Consider the following 22548-nt stretch of genomic DNA (forward strand, 5'->3'; position numbering starts at 1 on the left):
AGGCTCCAGTCCTCCAACTCCACCCCAGCCTCTTGACAGATGCAGCTCAGAACTTCCCAGCTTTTTGCTACATGGGAAACTGGAGCCACCTGCCATGCAGACACAGCCCAACCCCCTCCAAGACCCAAGCCAGAAAGCTGGGGGCCTGCACAGCAAAGGGACTCCCCTGCCCACCTGTACAGGAAGGATATAGAGCCTTTTCCGTCTCCTGTTTGTGATAGTCTGGGAGTAGGGCTGGGCTGGTGCTCACCCAGAACAGACAAGCATCAGCCAAAGCTGGGATGATGGCAAAATAAGACCTACCTTGACGCACCATGGAACCTGGTACAGACTTTTGATAAAGCGCTCCAACCTAAAGCACTTTAGTCTCATACCACCATCCATCCAGGGTTAGCTTCGAGCAGGATCCACCATTTTTCAAGCACCCGTTTGGTTACAACTATAGAGTGCTTTCCACATGCTCATCACGTGATAACTGTAACACCTGTACCTAGTCTAAGTGTCTGAATGGAAAATGAACGCATCTTCATTTCAGCATGTTAGCAGATCAAATAAAAGGCAATAAAACAGCTGAAGGTATTAGGGGTAGAATCATTCTAGCATATTTAAGCTGGCAAAAATTAAGAATGCTTAGAACATTTAATGCAGCTTCCACATATGTTCCCCCTTACAATCTCCAAGCAACTCTCAACGGAAAAATATTATGAGTCTAGTAAAACAAATGCAAGAAACGTTTGCACTGATACATTCCATGTGGCATATGATAGTCAGTCATCCAACGTTGATTTTTTTTTTTTTTTTTAAATCAGGTTTGGGAGGCTAATTCCTTCAGGATATTTACTAAGTCCCTACGTACCCCTCTTTCTTTAGTTCAACTATTTTCACTTTTAAAAAAATGTCCCTCGCATTTGGGTTAACATGCAAGGTTTCAAGTAGAGACATTCCATCCATCTCAGAGGAAAGGCAGCGAGAGGGCACAGCAGCACCCCTGGCTCTCCAGGGACCTAGCAGACCTCCTGAGGCTAAAAAGAAAGGCCTACAAAGCATGGTGGATGGGATTCACCTCCAAGGAGGAATATTCTGCACTGGTCCAGTCCTGCAGGGAGCACACCAGGAAAGCCAAGGCTGCAGCTGAACTCCAACTAGCTTCGAGCATCAAGGACAATAAAAAGTCCTTTTTCAGATATGTGGGCAGCTGGAGGAAAAGCAAGGGCAACATTGGACCCCTGCTGAACCAGATGGGGCAACTGATGCCCAGGAAAAAGCCAACCTATCGAATGGGTTCTTTGCGTCAGTCTTTCATCAGTCCCATGGGACACCCATGTCTGCTACGGGACAGGGAGGTCCGGGTGAGGGAGATCCCCTGCCCTCCATCAATGCTGACCTCATAAAGGAACACCTTGAGAGGCTGGATACTTTCAAGTCAGCCGGCCCTGACAATCTACACCCCAGGGTACTCAAGGAGCTGGCGAGCATCATATCCCAGCCTCTGGCACGGATCTTTGAAAACTCTTGGCGCTCTGATGTAGTGCCCAAAGACTGGAAGAAGGCCAATGTGGTGCCTATCTTCAAGAAAGGGAGGAGAGTGGATCTCACTAACTATAGGCCCATCAGCCTGACTTCTATCCCAGGGAAGGTCTTAGAAAAGTTTATTAAGGAGGCCATCCTTATTGGACTGGCCAATGCCAACATCCTGAGGTTTGTTGCAGGCAACAACCAGCAGAGGTTTGTTGCAGGCAAGTCTTGCTTGACCAACCTCATTTCCTTCTACAACCAGGTGACCTATCACCTGGACAAGGGAGAAGAGATTGATGTCATATCTTGACTTCAAAAAAAGCCTTCAATCTGGTATCCTATGATCACCTCTTGGCAAAACTGGCCAATTGTGGCCTTGGGTCCACCACGATCCCCTGGCTGGGAAATTGGCTCTGTGGTCAGACCCACAGAGTAGCAATTAATGGAAGTCACTCATCATGGTGTCCTGTGACCAGTGGGGTCACCCAAGGCTGTGTCCTTGGACCCATATTGTTCAAAATCTTCATTAATGATGTGGACATTGGAGTCAGAAGCGGACTGGCCAAGTTCACTGGTGACACCAAACTTTGGGGCAAAGCTTTCACACCAGAAGACAGGAGGGCAATCCAGGCTGACCTGGACAGGCTCAGCAAATGGGCAGACGAGAACCTGATGGTGTTTAATGCTGAAAAATGCAAGGGTCTCCACCCCAGAAGGAAAAACCTGCAGCATCCTTATAGGCTCAGCACTGCTACGTGGGCTAGTATTACGGAAGAAAGAGACTTGGGGGTCATCATTGACCACAAGATGAACATGAGCCTGCAATGCGATGCTGTGGCTACTAAAGCCACCAAAACGCTGGCTTGCATCCATAGATGCTTCTCAAGCAAATCCCAGGACGTCATTCTCCCCTTGTACTCCACCTTGGTGAGGCCACAGCTGGAGTACTGCATCCAGTTTTTTTGGCTCAACAATTCAAAAAGGATGTGGAGAAGCTTGAGAGAGTCCAGGGAAGAGCCACACGCATGATTAAAAGTCAGGAAGACAGATCTTACAACGACAGGCTGAGATCCATGGGGCTCTTTGGCCTGGAAAAGCACAGCCTCAGGGGTGATCTGATGGCCACCTATAAGTTTATCAGGGGTGAGCACCAGTACCTCAAACTGGATGCTTATCTTTCTGGGATCCTATGACCCCAGCTGACTTCCAGTCCCTTGGGCGGGGGGGCTGGACTCTATCTTCCGAGGTCCCTTCCAGCCCCAGTGTCTGTGAAATCTAATGTCTATGAAACTGATTTATGAGAAAAATTGAGTAAAAGACCATCATGCTAACATTAAAAAAAACAAAAGAACAAAAAGATTCCCTAAATAATAATACACAACATTAATTTACTAAATTGCATAGATTACACATTAATCAACAGTCACACTCTTACCTGTTAATAACAATTCCTGTTCATTTTCTAATCCATGAAGCAACTGGATCAAATGGACAGACACATCAATGAACTGCAGGTTCCTATGTATATTTTGAATAATAAAGGACAGAAAGTTAATGTTAAACATTCTCTTAAAACAAATGAACAAAAAAACAAAACAAAACTGTATACAATTATAAATAAGATCAACATGAATTCAACATGAAGTTTGCTGTATTTTCAATGGATGCAAAAAAAAAAAAAAAAATCATCATCATTAATGGGAAGTGAATAAGAATTCTCCCGTCCCTTATAGGGCCCTGCATATGAAGCTTAAAGTGCTATGTATTGTCTCATTATCCTTAAAAATAGAAGGCCCTCTTTTTTTCCCCAGACTTAACAAATCTCAGCTCTCACTATGAAGCCAAAAGTTCACAAAGTCATAGCCTCTGCAAGCACTTGGATGTTCCATATACCCCAATGCTGGGTAAATGTTAGTGAATGCACAGACCAAAATACATTTCTGTGGCACAGTGGGTTACGGTTTTGTGGAGAGGTTGCCTTTCAGATCAGCCTGCTCCACGGTCACCCAACAGCTCCAGGAATACCTGCATACTGTCACAATTCCTAGACCCTTGTCAGTCCCCACTGCCAACAGTGCCAGCGGTGTCTCCTGGAGCTCCCCACTTACCACTGTCACCATGCTCCCACCACTGCCAGCACCACCAGCAGCATGCAGAGTTCATGCAGGTGACCTACCCCTTCTAAGCAGCCCCCACACTCAGTCCCCCCACATTTACCCACATAGTAACTCACATTCCCCCATCCCCTCCTGCAAACCCCACATCACCCCCACCCATTACACACCCACCATGTGATAAGGAAACCCAAAGCAAACATTAAAACATAGATATTTAGGATATATTTCATTATGATGCTAGAGACACTGATAGGCTTCCAAATTACTTTAATATTGTAAATATACCAATAAAACATTGCCCATCTGATCAATCCCCCTTTCTCGCTTTCTTTTGTTCTAATTGTGGAATAATGTGGATTTGGGGGTATTTTAAAAAAATGAATTTGGGATGCTGTTCAGCAGTCTAGCTGACACAAGGGGCTTGTGTCCCCAGATACCAACTGTGTGGGCTCCAGAAGCTCCTGAGGTAAAGTAACCCTGAGCTGCTAGTCAGAGTAGGCTTTAGGACTGCTGGGGACAGCACGGGTGCTAGCCCCAAGCTCTAGCTCCCCCTGGCCACAGATCCAAGAAAAGCCAGGCAGGGTTATTTTGCCCCAAGTGGCACAATTTGCTCCACAACAAAATGCATGTGCATGTGCAAAATGCATGCTGGCAGAAGTCCAGGCTCAAATTTGCACCACTTCTATTTGAGCTGCTGCAAGCACATGTGCTTGCATGTGTGGACACGCCCAGTGAGTCAATCCATTAGGAAACAGCCATATGCCTGGGGTGAGGGGAAACAATTTAGGCACTTGTGAATCCTGACTCCCATGAGTTTGGAGTCAAGTGTGGGTAGACAGACTAGTTCACAGTCTGCCAAGAGAGCCATTAAGTATTTCAATAGTCAGAAGTAAACTGGGTAAGTTCATTCCCTTTGTCCATGGCATACACAACCAGTGCCAGCAAGCAATGCAAAAAGGAGTTACATTATCTTTAAAGCTGGACCACTTGAATGTGGGACAAAAGGAAACTCGACAGCTTCAAATGTTGCTAGCATTTTCAATGTTTTTCAGCACCAAAATAGTTTAAAAGTTTAGAAACAGCTTCACAATAGGCTACCAACTAGTTCATCTACAGCAGCAGTTCTCAACCTGAGGTCCACAAGCAGGTTTCAAGGGATCCACCTAGCCCCAAATGGGTCACTAGATGACCTCTAGAAGTCCCTTCCAGCCCTGCTTTTGTGACTGCCTCAGGAGCAGTGCTGAGGCAGGAAGTAGGGAGACGGGGAGCGCTCCGCCCCATCCCACAGCCAGACGCTGCTAGAAGCAAGAGGCCAGGCTGAGGTGGGGGAGGCAGAGGTTCCAGATGGGGCAGTGGTACTGCAGCCACTGCCCTGCCCAGCTCTAGCACCTCAGCCACAGGCAGCCAAACACCACCCTCTGCCTCCCTTTCCCTGGGCTCCCCATAGTCTGCATGGTGACACCAGCACCCATGCCAGAAGGAAGAGCTAAATCAGGGCTGCAGCAGTGGCAGCAGGAGGTTGCCTGTGGATGGGGCCCAATGCTGGGCACCAAGAGGTTGCAGCAGGAACTAGCGTAGGCTGGGGACAACTGCTGAGCACAGAGCCCTGCTGATTTTGTCCCCCACCCCTATGGAGATGCTGAATGCCCCCGGCAGCTGCAAAGCAACAGAGGCAAGTGAGCCCCAACCCATGGCATCCTCCAGCCCCACTGGGTGTGGCTCGCCAGGGCTGCCCAAGGCCCCTGCCTACAAACATACGTAACAAAGTTGCAGGGAATGGAGTGATGCTGCCCCAGTGCCAGCTGCTCAGCACCTTGGGGCAACGCTGGCCACTGCCCACATGGGGCAACCCAGCAGGTGCTGCTCGGAAGCAAAGAGGTTGGCAGATGGGGTGGGGAGTGCCTACCCTGGGCATGTGTTTTTGTTTTCCACCTTCACCTTACAGGGCACAAGAGTTGAGGTTTGCTTGACCCATGAGCCAACCTGCCCTGCTTACCCACCCACTGCTGGGACCCACCCAGGAAAATGCTGTCAACTGAGTGACAGGAACTGAATGGCAGTCTCTACACAACCTCCAGGCAGCTAGTGTTGTTTGGGCTCCTCTTCCCTGGTTATTGCTGGGGTCTACGCATCCTATCCTCTCACATGCACTCACTCATGCAGCACTTTACGTGAGTTCATACATGCACATGCATCTGGGAAGGAAGAACCCCCAGCACATCTACAGGCTGGGCATCGCTAACCTGACCAGCACTATAAATGAAAGGGATCTGGGGGTAACAATAGACCCCAGCATGAATATGAGCAGGCAATGCGATGCAGTAGCCACTAGGGCCAATAAAACTCTGGCATGCATCAATCGATACATCTCCAGTAAAACCAAAGAAGTGATTCTCCCGGTTTGCTCAACATTGGTGCAGCTGCAGCTAGAGTACTGCATCCAGTTCTGGGTGCCGCACTTCAACAAGGACGTGCTAAAACTCGAGAGGGTGCAGAGAAGGGCCACCCATACGACCAGGGACTTGCATGGCAAGCAATACAAGAAGAGGCTGAGTGATCTCGGACTCCTCAGCCTAAAGAAAAGAAGGCTGAGAGGGGACCCGATTGTGGCTTACCACTATATCAGAGGTGTACATCAGGTGCTTGGTGAACAACTGTTCACCAGGGTATCCTGGGAGAAAACTAGAAACAATGGCCACAAATGTCTGGAAGATAGTTTCAGGCTAAACATTAAGAAAAACTTCTTCACAACTAGGGTGTCCAGGCTATGGAACAAGCTCCCCACAGAGGTGGTGCAACTGCCCACCCTAGAGGTCTTCAAGAGAAGACTGGACCGTCACCTGGCTGGGGTCGCCTGACCCCAGATGTCTTTCCTGCTCATGCAGGGGACTGGACCCGATGATCCTGCAGGGTCCCTTCCAGCCCTATGACTCTATGCACTTGTGCATGCACACTGCTGCTGCTCATGTGAGTAGGGCCCTGGGGCTCCCTGCCTGCTTCACCCACAGCCATGTGGCCAGGGCTGGGGAGTCGGGCAGTTGTGGCACAGATAGACCATGGAGTTTTTAATAGTATGCTGCGGGGGCCTCAGGAAGAAAAAGGTTGAGAACTGAGACCCCCTGCTCTATAGTATGCAGCAATTCAAAGAAAATACACCACCGTTTTCCTGGAATATGCTACTATTTCTTGAATGTGCCATCATGTGCTTCTTATATCTTCCCAAATATGTTTGTTTACTCAGATCTTTATTTATACAGATATAAATAAACCTGTATTCGAGAAAAATCTTTGTTATTTGATTCAAAAACACATACCCCTTTTCTCCAAGATCTGAAATATCTAACTCAGTGATGGCAAGAAATGTTTATTAAAAAGGCCGTTGTTTAGACAAAATAGCCAATGCATTTGTGTTTAATTGTAGCAATAGGGAGGGAGGGAGGGGCAGGGAACTCAACATTTAGTTAGGCAAAAAGAAGCTATAGTAGTTTGAGATTGTTTAGGTATTTGGCTGTTATGGGATGCAACCACAGAACCCTCATTTTGGAACATAAGTAAAACAATGAAGCCCAAAACATTTGAAATGAAGTAGTAACAGTATAAATAATATTGAAAACAATATAATTGTTAACTCCAGGAAATTCCATTTTCAGCCCTTTTTCTAGTAAGGAAAGCAAAAATAGGGATACTATCATAGTAGTTTTATTACTATGATTGGTAGGGAGGTGCAATTTTAAGTATAGCGCCATTTTTGCCACTTGCCGTTGATTGGCTATGAGGCCCTGGCAGCCCCTCTGTCTGTTGCTGACCAACCAAGAGGCAAAGACAGCACCATATTTAAAACCATGCTTTTCACCTCCCTGCTGATCAGGAGTGAGCAGCAAACAGTGGGAGCAGGCAGGCACATGGAGGAACCTGCAAAATTGGCAGGAGTGGGGTGTATAGCGTCCTCCTCTGATTTTGCAGGTTCTCCCACACAAAAAAAGAGAAAAAAAATAAAACCATCATAACAACTGGCTCACATGAAGGACTAAGAAATGTTTTGCTGCATCTCAATGCAGTAAAATTCACTCTGACACTTGTATTTTTTGTAAACTTTTTTTTTTCGTTTTTCCTTTTTACCTGAATGTTCTGTTACGGAATTCTGTCCAGGACAGTGCCTCTACAAGGACAAGAACCTAACAACATCTGAACTGCATGCATGAATCATAACTATACCTTATAATATGTTGATTCTTGGCACAGCGGACACAAGCATTCCGCAAGCACCTAAAACATTCTGCTATAAGCAGCAGGTCCATGTCTACATTTACTGATTCACAGGAGTCCTTGCAGGCCAATTCAATTTCACTTGAGGTTTTCATCAGGATTGCCAGGAGATTCTGGAATATACTCTCTTCTGCCATTTCTCTGAAATAAAAATTAATTACTGTGAGCAAAGGAAAATGATAAATGTGGTATTAAGTAGAGAAAAAGGAATATTAAGTCATTAATTCAAGTTACGTTAGTTTAAAGTGTTACTCAGTCTTTCTTCAAAAACTTACCTTCCCCAATACCAAAAGACCTAAAGAGATATCAAGCACACACTTAGAGCTAGGATAATCCTGCATGATAGTTCTTCCAGCACGACTTAAAAAAAAAAGGAAAAAGATGACTAGAATAACACATAACATCCTTTATAGTTCTAGTTGTTAAGGATAGAAGGGACCTTACAGGTTATCAGGTCCAGCCTCACCGCACTTGGGCAGGGAAGACTGCTTTATACAAATAAGGGCCTAATAACTCTAGTTGCCTTTCCTTTTGTGAAAGGGATGGTCAGAGAGCCACGTGCCTACTAATTGTGACTGCATGTGTCATTTTCTCTTTCATCTATATCCACACACACAAAAGAAATTGTGTTTCATGGAAATTCCCATTTTTGTCAGCTCAAGATAGATATCATCCCAATTCTTAGCTTACACATATGGTCCTCTGACCATCCCTTTCACAAGGGGAAAGTCAACTAGAGGTGTACCAGGCCCTTATTTGTCATGCAACTCTCAAGAGCATAATTGGATCAAAAGCAAACCTACATATTATTATTCTATATACATATGGTGATATATAAAAGAAACTTCTGAAATCAGCATACCAATTAAGACCACCAATGGCAGTTCATCTTTCTCCAGACCAGATACTTTTGAAGAAAGAATAGAATCCATAATAAAACAGATTGCTTAGGAAGTTTCTTTCTAGTCCCAAAGAGTTAATGATTCAGAAGTTTATATCCTGAAAAATTAGCATTGTATTTTCTTTGCAATCCATCAATGTCTAAACAATTTTTAATCCTACCAAGCCTTTGATATACCTGGTATCTTATGACAGTGAGTTCTACTGGTTAAACTATACTTTTGGTAAATGAGTACTCACTCAGTTTTAAGTCTACTACTTTTACAGTTTCAATGGCTGGCCTCTTTGGTCAGAGTTTAAAAAAAAAAAAAAAAGTCCAGCTGCCTTTTTGTGATAAATGTAAATGTGCATTGTTTGTTCTTTCCCACATTGCTGTGTGGTTGAATCCTTAATTCTGCATTTCCAGAATCCATCCATCAACTTCAGTGGACTTTAGACAGAATATGTCCTACACCACACAAGTTCTCAGGATGAGATGGAAAGGTCTACTATACCTTCATCATAAAGAAAATAGGAAAAAAAAAAAAAAGAATTGCAAGACATCTCAATTTAGAACAGTGGCTCTTAACCTTTTTAGACTCAAAGTACCCCTTAGAAAATGCTAACTTTTATGCCAAAGAACTTGAAAAGACCCCAAATAGGTCAAAAGATTTCATGCTAGGTGTAGATGTCTACACACTTAACAGTGCTAATATTGTGCAGTACCCTTAAAAGGATTGCACAGCACTGTAGCATGCTGTGGCACTCCAGTTGAGAATCACTGGCTTAGAAGCCAGAACGAAGCTCAGGGCCTGGATTCAGTTCCCAGCTCTTCCACGGCTTGTGCTGCTATGTGCACCCTGGGAGGGCTGCAGGCCTGTGCCAGTCTATTCCTGGAGGCCAGATCTGCGTGCAAGATGAGAGCAGGCTGCAACTGCAAGCTGAGACAGGCGGCGGCACCAGGCTCTTCTCGGTACTCGGGGCAAGAGGCTGCCTGCTCTTGTCCAGCACACAGATCCAGGGGCACGTGCCCCCTGGGGAGAGCCCAGTGCAGCCCCCCAGGCCGCAGCCCCAACCCCTGCTGCAATGGCCCCAAGAGCAGCTGATACCACCTGCCTGCACCACAGCATGGCGCAGCCCAGGGGCTGTGGGGAGTGGCACATGGCCCAGTTTGTGGGGCGGGGGGAAAAGGGTGCCAATCCCAACCCTGGCACCTTCCGTCCCACCCAGTCACAGCTGAGAGCCCCATGCCCCCAGGCAGTGGCTCCAGCCCCACAGGCCCAAGCAAAGTGGCTGGGTGTAGCGCCCGCCATAGGGAGCAGGGCTGGGCTCTCCTGCCTGCATCTCCATCAGGGATCCCAGCTCCCAGGGCAGGACCGCAGCCAGAGCTGCCAGGCTGCAGGTGGAACCCACCAGCCCTGGGAGCAATTCTTGTGGGCCCTCCCATCCCACCCAGGCTCAGAACCAGGAGCCCTGTGCCCCCAGGCACCAGCTCCAGCCACCCTCCCCTAGCCCCTGCGCAGCCACTGCCCCCTCCCAACCCTTTCACATCTGGACAGAAACCTATGCCTCAGGTGACCTTGTGGCCTGCTACAAACTGGTCAGGGGGGATCAGCAGGTATTGGGGGAGTCCCTATTCCCCCGTGTGCTGCCAGGAGTGACCAGGAATAACGGTCACAAGCTGGCGGAGGGTAGGTTTAGATTAGATATTAGGAGGCGCTACTTCACAGTCAGGGCGGCTAGGGCCTGGAACCGGCTTCCAGGGGAAGTGGTGCAGGCTCTTAGCCTGGGGATTTTTAAAAGGAAGTTAGATGAGCACCTTGCCGGGGTCATCTGACCCCGGTGCTCTTTCCTGCCAAGGCAGGGGGTCGGACTAAATGATCTACCTAGGTCCCTTCCGACTCTAGCTACTATGAAACTATGACCGGCACCCCCCCATCCATTCCCCACTCATGCCAGTTAATAGGGATTTTACTGTAACCAGTAACACTGAATGAACTGAAAAACAGATGTTAGTCAGTAAAAGCCAAATAAATTCAATAAAAAATAAATTCCCTAATCAGTGGGGAGGGGAGAACCGGTAAAAACTGAAAATGCAGGACAATACTGACTGAGCATAAAAGCTTCTCTCCCCTCAGTTAGCCTATTTTAAAACAAAAGAAGTTCTCTCTTTCCTCATTAGCCTTTGTTTTTAGTTTAAGCTCCTGTCCAAGAGCTCTTGCTTCAAAAAAAAAAGCCAACAGCATAGTTGGTTGTATCAACAGGAGTGTCACTTGAAAAATCTAGGAAAGCAATTCCTCTACTCCATTTGGCACTAGCGTATATCACTGTATATGGGAGACAATATGATGGTTTTCTTCTATTCCCACCAAGTTGTAATAATCAGTTCACTGTGACAAATTATCAAGCGACTTAGATTTGCATTTGACAAATATCAGGAAAGAGACAATGCCATAATGCAAACAAAAAATAGAGAACCCAGCGCCACTAAGATCTCACATATGACTGAAGCCAGTACATCCATCCAGCTTCACCCATTCTGAAAACCCAGATCCAGTCAAACTGATGGTAAGATAGACTTAAAGTGAAAATATGATCAAAGGGGACACTGAAATACCAAATTTTGAGACTGAAGTTGAGAAATACCTCCCAAGGTAAACACCGGGATTGAAGGAAGGAGGAAGGAATTTTAAATATTCTATCAGAATGAAGTATTATTGTCCCCCCCCCCCCAAGAGATTTTATATTTCTACTTGATCAAGCATCATGCTATTGAAGTGTTACTACCACAAATGATAAGATTCAAAGGATAAGTCCCATCTCATTTTCATAAAAAATGGTTACACTTCCTATAAACCAGCCCACATATAAAAATATGTCACTCAGTTACCCTTAAGAAACTGACTCCAGATGCATGAAACGTAAATATTTTATTTTACAACACCACAACTCAGTAGTACTTATTATGAACTTCATGTCACTGACAACTGCTCTTACTTCCAGCCATACATTTTGGTTACCACTTCAAAAAAAAAAAAAAAAGTGAGTTTTCAAGTGCAAGACTGACAAACAAAAGGATGTAACATGAGATTTTGCCCTTTAAATCACGAGAAAGGGCACAACAGCATGTATTTTACTCTATGTATACCATCTCTCTCTCTTAAGATACGGGAAAGACATTTACCTGATAAGTCTCCTGCTGACAAGTACTATGACTCTTATAACAATTTACAGATAAAGAGCCAAGAGATCAGTCAACTTGGAGATGAAGGTACCACAGAAACTGCATTTAGAAACCAGTGCATACACATTTTCTCTGAATGTCAGAGTCACACTCCTTTAGAGGAGTGATAAATCCAAATCATGTTGGTTCTGCTAAGCCAAAATGCCACACAGAATTACTAAGCCACTCAAACTGGACTGCTGAAGAGCAATACAGTTATGTTCTCTATAAAAAGAGTATTTTTATAGAATATAATGCAAATGTCTTATTTTTACCTATACTGCAAACTGGAATACCGCACAGAACTATTTTGTAAGGTTTCCTGACTCAGCCTCACATCATACAAACTGACAGTCAGTGTGAGCCAGCCTTTACTAGGGTATAATATTCAATTATTTTAAATTGGTAAAACAGACAGAAAAAAGCTGCAAGGTTTTTTTGGAGGGGATTTGGGGGCTGGGGAGTGTTGTTTTTTTTAAAGTGCAGTATAAAAAAAATACATTATAAAAAATAATTGAAGTCCATTAAATACTATGGACATTTCTAAATCCAACTTTACTTATGCTACTCAACAAAAAGTGGGTAGCCGTGCAGACCAGAAAGTAGTTTTAGCTGTATCTTGGATCACAAAACTTTTAAGTTTTTTGTAACTGTCTGTATTGAAAAGAAGTATCAGGTGTTAAAATGAAACACATTAAACAGCTTACAACAACATGAACAAAAACCTAGAGTGTGTTTTTATACTTTAGTAAATATAAAAAATTATAACAATTTTATCTATTTCCAACAAACAGTGCTGTGAAATGCAAACAGTTATAGTCTTTTCAGTGGTGCTTATAACCACTGGATCTGATGCACAACATATTTAACTTTATGGTATTATATAAAAGGAAATAATTATATTATTTCCTTCCTATGCATGTAGCATCCACGCACAGAATGTATTGACTTCTTTGGAAATGTAGGTGCTCATTAATTCTGCACAAAGAAATCAGGCCATAAAATGAGGTTCCAAAGGTCATACTGCAGCTCCACAAAGCCAAACACAGAACCCAGATATAGATCCCATTATGGTCAATCCAATTGTACTGCTGCTCTTTCCACAGATTCAAGTATGTGTGTGTGGGTATTCACTTCCCCTCCCCCAAAATGAAACAAAAAACTACAGTGGACGCAATCACCCTCAAATAGAAAGAAGGAATAAGAAGGTTTTAGTCATTTTTAAGAACTCCTTGCACCTAGCATCCACTCCCACTGAGGTTCATAATCACTTGCTTTGTTTTATGTTTACTTCCTGTTGCTCTTGTGAGAAGCAAAAAGTTTTTGGTGGCGATTATACAGTTGGTCCAATAAAAAGCATCACTAAAAAAAGCCCCTTGACTCTTGCTTATATTGTGATCCAATGGTGCTTACCCTCCAACCTGGTCTGGAGCGGGCATGGGACGGGCTGGGCCAGGGCTATGTGCTCAGCTGCTACTGGGCATTGATGGCAGCGGCAGTGGCAGGGAGGAGTTGCAGGGCCATGGGCTCCAAGTCTGGTGAGCTTGTTTGGGGAGGGGAGGAGAGGGGTGCTGACTGACCCACAACAGCTCCTCAAAACCGCCTATGTGGCCCATGGGCCTAAACAATTGCCCACACCTAAGCTAGATCATGCCACCAAGTACTGGAGTCACTCCACATCCAGATCCAGCATGCTAGATCACGCCCATGAACCAACCCGTACCACTCATCTGGCCTGCACAGCCAGAAGGTTGAGCACTGTCGTCTTGGACCATCACAGCCAAAAAACAATCCTACTGCTGTTGTTCTTGAACAGCTCCCACAGAGGTAAAACAACAAATCTACATAAAAGATGTTAGCAGAGAAAAAACATTTTTTTCTATTTAAAGCTTATTTTCTGTAAGGAAGTGCAATGTAAGTGAGTATAAAAAGCACGATTTCCTCAGCAGAAATCTCTTTTATGCACTCTAAAATGTCTTCAATGCATTTCTATAAGAGTTACATTTTCCAGAGGTTCCAGTTATCCCACTTTTATTAATACATTCTTGTGTTTGCTCATTTAATGTGTCCCTTGATGTTCTTTTTTGCAATAAGATGCTTATATTACAGTCAGAAACACCAGGCTTCAGTTCAAGTTTGCAGACTCAAGTTCTAGTTAAGTGTCTACAATCAAGCACCGCCCACTGAAGATATCCACCCTCACTGAGCTTCACCCATGTTTTCACATTCCTTCCCATTGAGGGCAATTGCTTCAGTAGCCTGCAGATGGAAAAAAGTCTGCCCTATGCCAAGATGGGTTTTAATGAGTACAGCAACCTACTACATTTTGTATTTTTCCTTCCTTGCTTAAGCAGAGTTTCAGACGGTGGAGCTGACAAATCCTTCATTTCAGTTCCAAGGAGAGAAGTAGAGAAAACTACAGCAGTCAGGTCCTCCTACAACAAGTCAGGAGTTTGTGCATTTCCAAGCCAAATGGAGAAAGTCAGCAACCATATACTCATCTGGAAGGTTTAGGGAAAAAAAGAAATGTCTTGATCCTTGTAAGATACAAGCTTTTGGTTATTTCAGAATGGAAACATGCAAGATCAAACCCTTTTTTAGACTGTCCATGTTGCCAACCCCATGCACAAAATTCTCATAAGAATCAGAACTCCAGTCATGAGAAATCTAAAAGTATCTGTATTCTTCAGCATTTGTTCTTTTGAAAGACACTTGCATAGTGTCATTACTACCATCGCCATGTTCCTTATAATCTTAGGCCAGTGGTGCACAACCTTTTACTCTCACAGGCCGGATGGGCAGTGCCCCATTTGTCCACGGGGTGGATCCTGCCAGTGGTTCCAATCCAGCAACAGGCTGGGCCTGGTAGGCACCATCCAGCCACACGAAGGCGGATGAGGCGGGGGGCAGCCCAGCCACAACCCAGCCCTACAGTGAAAGGGAGTAGGGAGACAGTACGGGGGCATGAGTCAGCCCAGATCCAGATGTGAGTGGTTGTGGGGGGAAGTGTGTCCCTGCTGTGACTGACAGTGAGGGCTTGGAGTTTGGGAACTTGACAAGAGGGAGAATGACCATATTAATGGCCACTGCTCCCCCACTGCCAAAATTCCCATCCCATAAAGGAGCCCCACAAACCAGATGCTATGGCTCCACAGGCCACATCTGCTCAACATTTGAGCATCCATCTTAGTTGTATTCATCCTCACATTGCCTTTGTGAAGGCGGTGAAATGCTTTTAATTTCCATTAAATAGATAAACAGCAAAGGTACACAATAGACAAGTCATTTACCCAAAGTAACACAAGAAGTTTGTGGCCCTTCAGACCCCCAGCCTACTACAACCTGACTACTTGGAACTTTATTTCCCTTGCTTATATTTTTTGAAGTTTTTAAAAATAGTTTAAAGAAGTTTTAGGTCTTCTGTTTTTTTTAACTTTAGTATTTTTCAGATTTTTTTCTACAACCATGAAGGCTAGAAACTTAGCATTTCAAGTCATTAAAAAGACAGACTTGAATAAAAACATTGAGACTCTTTGATGAGGCCAAACAAGCCAGAACAAAGTGAGGGTACGTGTGCAGGGGGAATCCAAGTGGGGAGCAGTGGTGCAGTTGCACCCTTCTACAGTGAAGGTCATGTGCTGTGGCTCCATTTCTCTGTGGCCCTGGATGCTTGGGCTGACTGCAGTGTCCTAAAGCATGACTGGAGCCTCAGGCTAAAGTGGGACACCTCGGGCAACAAATGGGGAACGAGTTAGGAACAAGTTAAAAACTAAGTTAGTCAGCAACAGTGGACTTCGAAAATTCCAAATACCACTTACGTTTTAAGCCCAAAATGCCCAAGAGCAGAGGCTTAGAGAGAGTGTTCATACTAAACTCAAAACAACCAAGAGGTATAGTCTTCTTCACTTTTTAAGACCAAGCACACCCTAAAAATAACATGCACAGGCTTATACCGTCAAGGCATGAGCTAAAACAGGGGTCGGCAACCTATGGCACGTGTGCCGAACGTGCCACATGGCATGGTTTTTATTGGCACACGGGCTGTTTCCAGCACTAAGGGGCAGGAAGAGGCGTGCCCAGATTGAGTAGCACATGGCTGCCCAGAAACAGCCTTGTGCTGCTGCAGACTCCTGCATTAGATAGGCTTGCCACCACTGTACCCCAGCCCCGGAACACCGACCGCAGCCAGCCAAGAGCCCCTGGTCCCAAACCTAGCCTGGTACCTGCACCAGCCCCGGGCCGGGGACCGTCCCTGCCCCGAAGGCCCCAGCCCCGGGCTGCTGGCCGGCAGACCCCAGCTGGCACCACCGCTGCCGCAGGCACTGGCCACGTACTACCGGCAGGCTGGCCCCAGCCAGCACCATTGCCACTGCAGGCCCTGGCCCAGTGCCAGCACTGAGCCAGGACCACCCCGGTGCTACAGACAGCCCTGGCCACATGCTGCTGGCGGGTGCAGCTGGCACCATCGCAGCCATCGGGCCAGGGCCACTGGCAGCACCGGCATGAGGCCGGGGTCCAGGCCCTTAGACCTGCGCAGGCCCCGGCTGCATCCCAGTGCTGCCAGACCCAGCCCCGGGGCCAGCCAGCACTGCCTCCGCTCGCCCCAGCCCAGCGCCGCTGCTGGACCAGTGCATCTGCAGGGCTGGGAGGAAGCTGGGGTCCCGGCTCATCTCAGCGCTGCTGACGGCCCCAGCCACATGCTGCCGGCGGGCCAGGTCCCAGCCCCATCTGGCGCTGCCAGTTGGCCCAGCTGGCACCTCCACCACCACCGGTGGGTCAAGGCCATCCTAGTGGGCCCAGCCCCAGCCACGTGCTGACAGCAGGCTGAGTCCTGCCTGGCACCTCCACCACCTGCCCCAGCCCAGTGCTGCTGCTGGGCTGGGGCTATCTGCAGTGCCAGGATGAGGTCAGGGCCAGGGCCGGGGCCCCATCTTGGCACTGAATTGTAAGTGTGTTGGCTACAAAGCACACAACTCACAGGATCATCATAACATTCTAATTTATTGGAAGGATGCAAAAGTCAGACCATAAACCTAGGTGCTGATCTCCTCAAGCACATGCACATTCACGTGCACATACACTCACAGTAGCTAGCTATAAACACTAAGAACCTATGCTTAACATATACCTATCTCCAAGCGCTGGGGTCTGCCGTCGATAACCAGTCAAGGCTTCTTTCAATGCAATGTTGCTTCAGAAGGGGTTCACTGGCTGGTCCTTCTGGCTGGACAGGCAGGGTGCTGGTCAGGTCAAAGGGGGCACACCATTGGGGGTCATTCTTTGCTGCTTTTTATCCCTCTCTGGCAGACTTTGGTGACCCCCCACCCCAATTGTCAGGTTTACCTAATCCAGGAGTTGTTGACCTCTAGGGACATCCCTCTTGGTAGCTGCTGGATGGCAGGCGTCAGCCCCAGGGGTCATGTCCGCAGGTACGTGCAGTCTCAGGAGTATGTTGATGAATTTTGATTGATTCACTGCCTTGATGAATAGAGCTCTGGAAGTGGTTGAACAGCAGGTATTTCAGCCTCAAGGGTCTGTTTCCAGCATTGATTAGTTCAAACAGGGGCTTCCATACCTTTAACAATGAAGTTTCCAGGAATTCCTGGCTCTTTATTGATTCTTTCCTCTCCCTGGTCTCTGATTTTGTAGGTGTTAATTGTCGCTCATTAACATGCTTATCCAGACTAGTAACTGTGTTACACAAGCAACCATGATTCATTCAGGGACCTGCTCCATGGTACAACTTAAAGTACATTTATAAAAGCATCTACAAGCTCTACTTTCACTACAAATACACCTTATATAAAAATAATAATGATATAAATAAGAGAGAGAGAGAGAGAGAGAGAGAGAGAGAGGGGAAGGAAGAAAAGGTAGAAAAGAGAAAGCATCCCCAAAAGGGGGCAAATAGTAAAAGAGGGGCTTTTGCCATATGGAGGAGCTTCATATTTGGGGGGTGGGGGGGCAGACAAAAGGGTTTCTTGCTACAAGAGTGTGTATTCACATACTTTTGATTGATCATAGTTACCTTTCACAGACCCCTTAGACATGGACTCATAGTTTGTTAAGGGCTTGAAAGGACCTTGCAGATCATCAGGTCCAACCCCCCTGCTCTAGGCAGGAAGACAACTGGGATTAAGTGCTGTTTAGTCTCCTCTTGAAAACCTCCAGGATAGGTGACTGCACCACTGCTGGAGTGAGTTTATTCCACAATAACTGGGAGCAATTGGACACCCCAACTGTGAAGGAATTTTTCCTGATATTAAGCCTGAAGCAGCCTTCCAAGAATTTGTATCCATTTGTCCTGGTCTTCCCCAGGGGTGCCCTAGTGAACAGTTGCTCACCAAATTCCTGATGCACTATCAAGTCGCCTCTCAACCTTCGTCTCTTTAAGCTAAAGAGGCCCTGGTCCCTCAGCCTTTTCTCATATGGCTGCCTTCCAAGTCCCTGATCATACGGGTGGCTCTTCTCTAGACCATCTCAAGCTTCTCCACATCCTTATCAAAGTGCTGCACCAAGAACTGGATGTGGTACTCCAACTGCAGTCTCACCAGTGCCGAGTACAGCGGGAATATCACTTCCTTAGTTTTACAAGAGATGCATAGGTCGATACATGCCAGTGTGTTATTTGCCCTGTTGACCACTGCCTCACACTGATGGCTCATATTCATGCGATGGTCAACCATGCCCGTAGGTCCCTTTCACCCGTGATGCAAGTCAAGCTGTCACCACAGAGCCTGTATGCATGTTGAACGTTGTTTGCCCCACATGGAGCACCTTACACTTGGAAGTGTTAAACTCCATCTGTTGTGGTCTACCCAACTCTCAAGCCTGTCCAGGTCTGCCTGTATCTGCAACCCATCTACTGGTGTGGCAACACTGCCCAGCCCCATAACCTGGTGTTGTCCGTGAACTTGGCTAGCAAGCTTTTCACTCCCCCAAATGCCTACATACCTAAAGAAGGACTTCTTATTGTCCTCGACTCCCATGGCTAATGTAAATTCAGTAACTGCTTTGGCTTTCCTGATCATTTCCCTACAAGTGTTAGCCAAGGACAGTGTGTACCCCATTCACCTTCCCTTCCTGGTCCTGCATCGCCTCCCCTCCTAATGCTCTGAGCCTTTCAAAGTCAGCATTTTTGAAGTCCGGACTTCAATCCTGCTGGTTGATTTGTCATACAGCGGACGGTAAACAGTTTGGTTCTCTCAGCTCGCCGCCCACCCCCACCCTTGCCTCTCCCACCCCACAGCCTGACCCAGAGGGTTTCAAGCTTACCTTTGGAGCCAATGTCAGCCTCCAAAGAAGTGTACTGCTCTCTCACATACAAAAACAGAGGGGATTTGCTTACCACAGGTTGAAAACCACTGGCATAAGGAATTTCTCAAGTAGATTAAAAGACATGAAAACATGGACTTCTACAATACTGTTTCCTTTGATTGCTAGACACGTCAGGTAAAACTTAAGATTAGTAAAATGAACCTGCTATCCTGTTTATTTATACAGGGCTTGATACAATCAGTTTCATATTTTTACATTAGCTGAAAGTTTCATTTACTAGTATACTTCTATCTTGGCATTTCAATAGTCTGAGCTCCAAAAAGCATACCAAAGGCAACATTTAGATTGCACCTGCTAATGTAGCCACACTAATGCACTGTGTTTACTTTTCTGTTGCTTTCCAAGTTTTAAATGGATGCCTTGTTGAGATGTCCTGAACACCCCTCATCCCTTTTTGCTGTTCTGGGTGTCACTCCATTCCTCATCCCAGATACTGTGATTCAGACTGAACTGCTTCTGGAATCAAAATGATTACCATGTGAGAGAAGCAGCTTGTGAGTGACAATTTCAGGGGAGTTGAGCTACACAGGCCAGTAACCACACCAAATGCCAATATCCTACGAAAGAACAACGGTCACAAGCCATGACTCCTTTCCCTGCTTTGTACTGAACTGGCTGAGAGATCCTTATCTGAAAGCAATGGAAATACAGAAATCTAAACCTGAACTGGATACAACTCCCCCATACAAAGGCAGACAGGTAGGGAAGTCTGGAATTTGCCTCAAACCCCAAGGACAGACTCTGAGGGCCCCAAGACTTTGCCACCCAGCAGTGAGTATGTTTGTGTATTCTCTGCTGTATGCAACTACTCTTGTAAATACTGTCCAACTCATAATATCCCAATAAAGCGTGGTGTACATAGTTTGGAGGAACTTGTTTTGGCTTTTCTTGTACTTTTCCAAATAAAATAAAAGCCCAGGGACATCCCAGGTGTAACAGCCTCACTAGCATAAATAGCACCTACTGCAGCTGTTTGTCCCTACTAAACTCAGCGTAATAATAGGCTTATAGCCACTGGCAAAGCTTTATCTAGACCAGGGGTGCTCAACCTCCAGCCCATGGGCCAAAAGCAAACCAGGGAGCCACCTCATCTGGCCCAGAGCTCCCAGCAGGTTCAGAAATTTGGTAGCAGGGGAGCACTGGCCATTAATATAGCCACCCTCCCACACCTGCCAAATTCCCAAACCCTAAGCCCCACAAACCTGGCTGGTGCTCCCTTCCTCCCTGTGGGGCCAGGTTGGGGCCTGGCCACAACCAGCCCCCCACTAGGCCAGATGAAGCTCCTTTCCACTGCAGGGCCACACTGGAGCTGACCCCCTTCTGCATTATCAGATGATGCCTGCTGAACCTGGCCTATATGCCATATCAGGACCTTCGGCTGGATCCACCTCACAGATGAACAGGACACTACCCATCAGGCCTAGAGGGGAAAAAAGGTTGAGCACCATTGGTTTAGACTACACCTAAGAATAGTAAGGTATACACCTAGAGGAATAAAGTGGATGTTACCATTTCTCCCCCTATGAGAGAGAGAGCATAGAGAAAAATCAAGAGAAAAGCACTGTCTCACATCTATGCCTCAGGCCCCCAGCTGCATAACAAAGCCCACTCCAAGGGCACAGCAAAAGAGACAGATAGAGCTGTCTTCACCCCATCCAAAGCCCTGCAATGTGTGCACAGAAGCCTAGAAGTCAGCCCTCTCAGTGTAAAGCAGAGGGGAGAAAACAAAAAACAAAAACCAAAACAGATTCCCAGCCAGAGTGCTATGGATCCTTCCAAGGGTGCTGCATTAAAAAAGAAAAAAAGGAAAGAAGAGACAGAAATTTAAAAAAGAATAGAGAAATGAAAAAACAGAGGGCAGATCTCTGCTCCCCAGGCCAGGCCATGCAGGCAGCACCAGCTGCTGGACAGGGGAAGATTCCCAACCATGTGCCCTGTCTCCATCCAAGAGTGCGGAGTGGGAGGTCAAAAAGGGCCCTCGCAAGCTGGCACCAGGCGTGCCATCGTAAATCCCAAGGTAAAACCCAGGCACTTCAAACAAGAATTTATGGTGCAGCACCATACATGAGCAGATGGCACAGCACACTGCACCGGTCATTTATTTTTATTTCATTACTATAAAATATTTTTATTCCTGCACTTTCCACGCGGGGCCTCGTGCCCAGCAGAGCGTCCCGGCCCCGGTCTGGCGGCGGTAGCAGGAACCCCGGGGCACCTACCCTCGCCCCCCGGCCAGCTCGCGAGCCCAGCTCACAGCGCGTCACGGCCTCCACTCAGCTCAGCCCCGCCCCGCCTCCGCGCAGACTCGCACGCAGCCCAAAGGCGCCCCGCCCCCACCTTGCCCAGCCGCACGCATGGCCAACCCCTTCACGCCGACCCGCCCCACCAGCCATCCACGTGCACCTACCGATACGCCCCCGCCTCCGGGCCTTACAGTGCGCGTGCGCATACCTCCCCGCCAGCCCCTCCGCCACGTGTTCCCTGCGCCGCCCCGTACCTGGGCAACATCTCCCGGAAGAGCCTACTCAGCTGCTGCACGGTCTCCAAACAGCCGGTCGACAGAGCGGCCCCAGGCAGCCCGTAGGCTCGTGAGGCGCATCCTAGCTGCTCGGCCAGCGCGCGTACGTCAGCTACCGCCATCCCCGCTCTTAGCCCCGCCCCCCTACCCGGAGCTGGGCGGAAGTAAGGCACGGCTGCTGAGCCGTGGTCCTGGTCTTGTGCTCATGCTCGCGCATGCGCAGAGCGTAGCTCTCGTACGGCTGCGCCGAGTGTTTTGTCCTCGGGCGCTGGGCGGCGTTTAAGGGTGGGGTGCTGTAGGGGGCAGAGCCCTTAGGGCGGGGGGTCACTCTACCTATTACTTTATGACATCATAGGTCCCTCAGTTTACGACGTCATCAGCCCCTAGTTTTTGGGCTCATAGATCTGGGAATTAAAAACGACCCCTTGTTCTGAGCAGTGGCAGACAGGCTTACTGTGCTCACACCCCACTCCGGGCAGGGCTGTCTTCCCCTTCCCTGCCAGATGCTGACTGTGGCAGCCCAGGAGCTTCGTGCCCAGCCCAAGAGCACCTGGCACATGGGGCACATCCACACATTCATTAATGTACTTTAGGTAGTGTAGTCCTGGCGGTTGGGAACTGGGGGGATTTGGGGAAATTTGGATTGAGGGTGGAAAGGGAGGAAGTGAAAATCCTGGGCGTGTGGATGGATA

At 47.2% G+C, this 22548-nt stretch overlaps 1 protein-coding gene and 1 long non-coding RNA gene across 3 annotated transcripts in view; one reads left to right on the plus strand and one right to left on the minus strand.

Moving 5' to 3' along the window:
• The window catches only part of ATXN10 (ataxin 10), a 216503-nt gene extending 194478 nt beyond the window's left edge, over positions 1–22025 (minus strand). The window contains exons 1-3 of one of the 2 annotated variants that reach the window (XM_019544286.1): positions 21836–22025; positions 7848–8039; positions 2951–3033 (exon numbers count right to left, since the gene is read on the minus strand). In XM_019544286.1, coding sequence (XP_019399831.1) covers positions 2951–3033; positions 7848–8039; positions 21836–21978 — 418 coding nt within the window. In that variant the 5' untranslated portion in view covers positions 21979–22025. Of the gene's footprint in view, positions 1–2950; positions 3034–7847; positions 8040–8760; positions 8783–21835 lie in introns of those variants that run through there. The other variant, XM_019544287.1, reaches the window with a different exon arrangement.
• Positions 21882–22548, plus strand: part of LOC109316326 — a 20886-nt gene continuing 20219 nt past the window's right edge. The window contains exon 1 of the long non-coding RNA XR_002102811.1: positions 21882–21959. This is a non-coding gene — a long non-coding RNA (uncharacterized LOC109316326). The remainder of the gene's footprint in view (positions 21960–22548) is intronic.

This window comes from Crocodylus porosus, unplaced genomic scaffold, assembly GCF_001723895.1.
Source record: "Crocodylus porosus isolate Cpor-Errol unplaced genomic scaffold, CroPor_comp1, whole genome shotgun sequence".
Taxonomy (NCBI): domain Eukaryota; kingdom Metazoa; phylum Chordata; order Crocodylia; family Crocodylidae; genus Crocodylus; species Crocodylus porosus.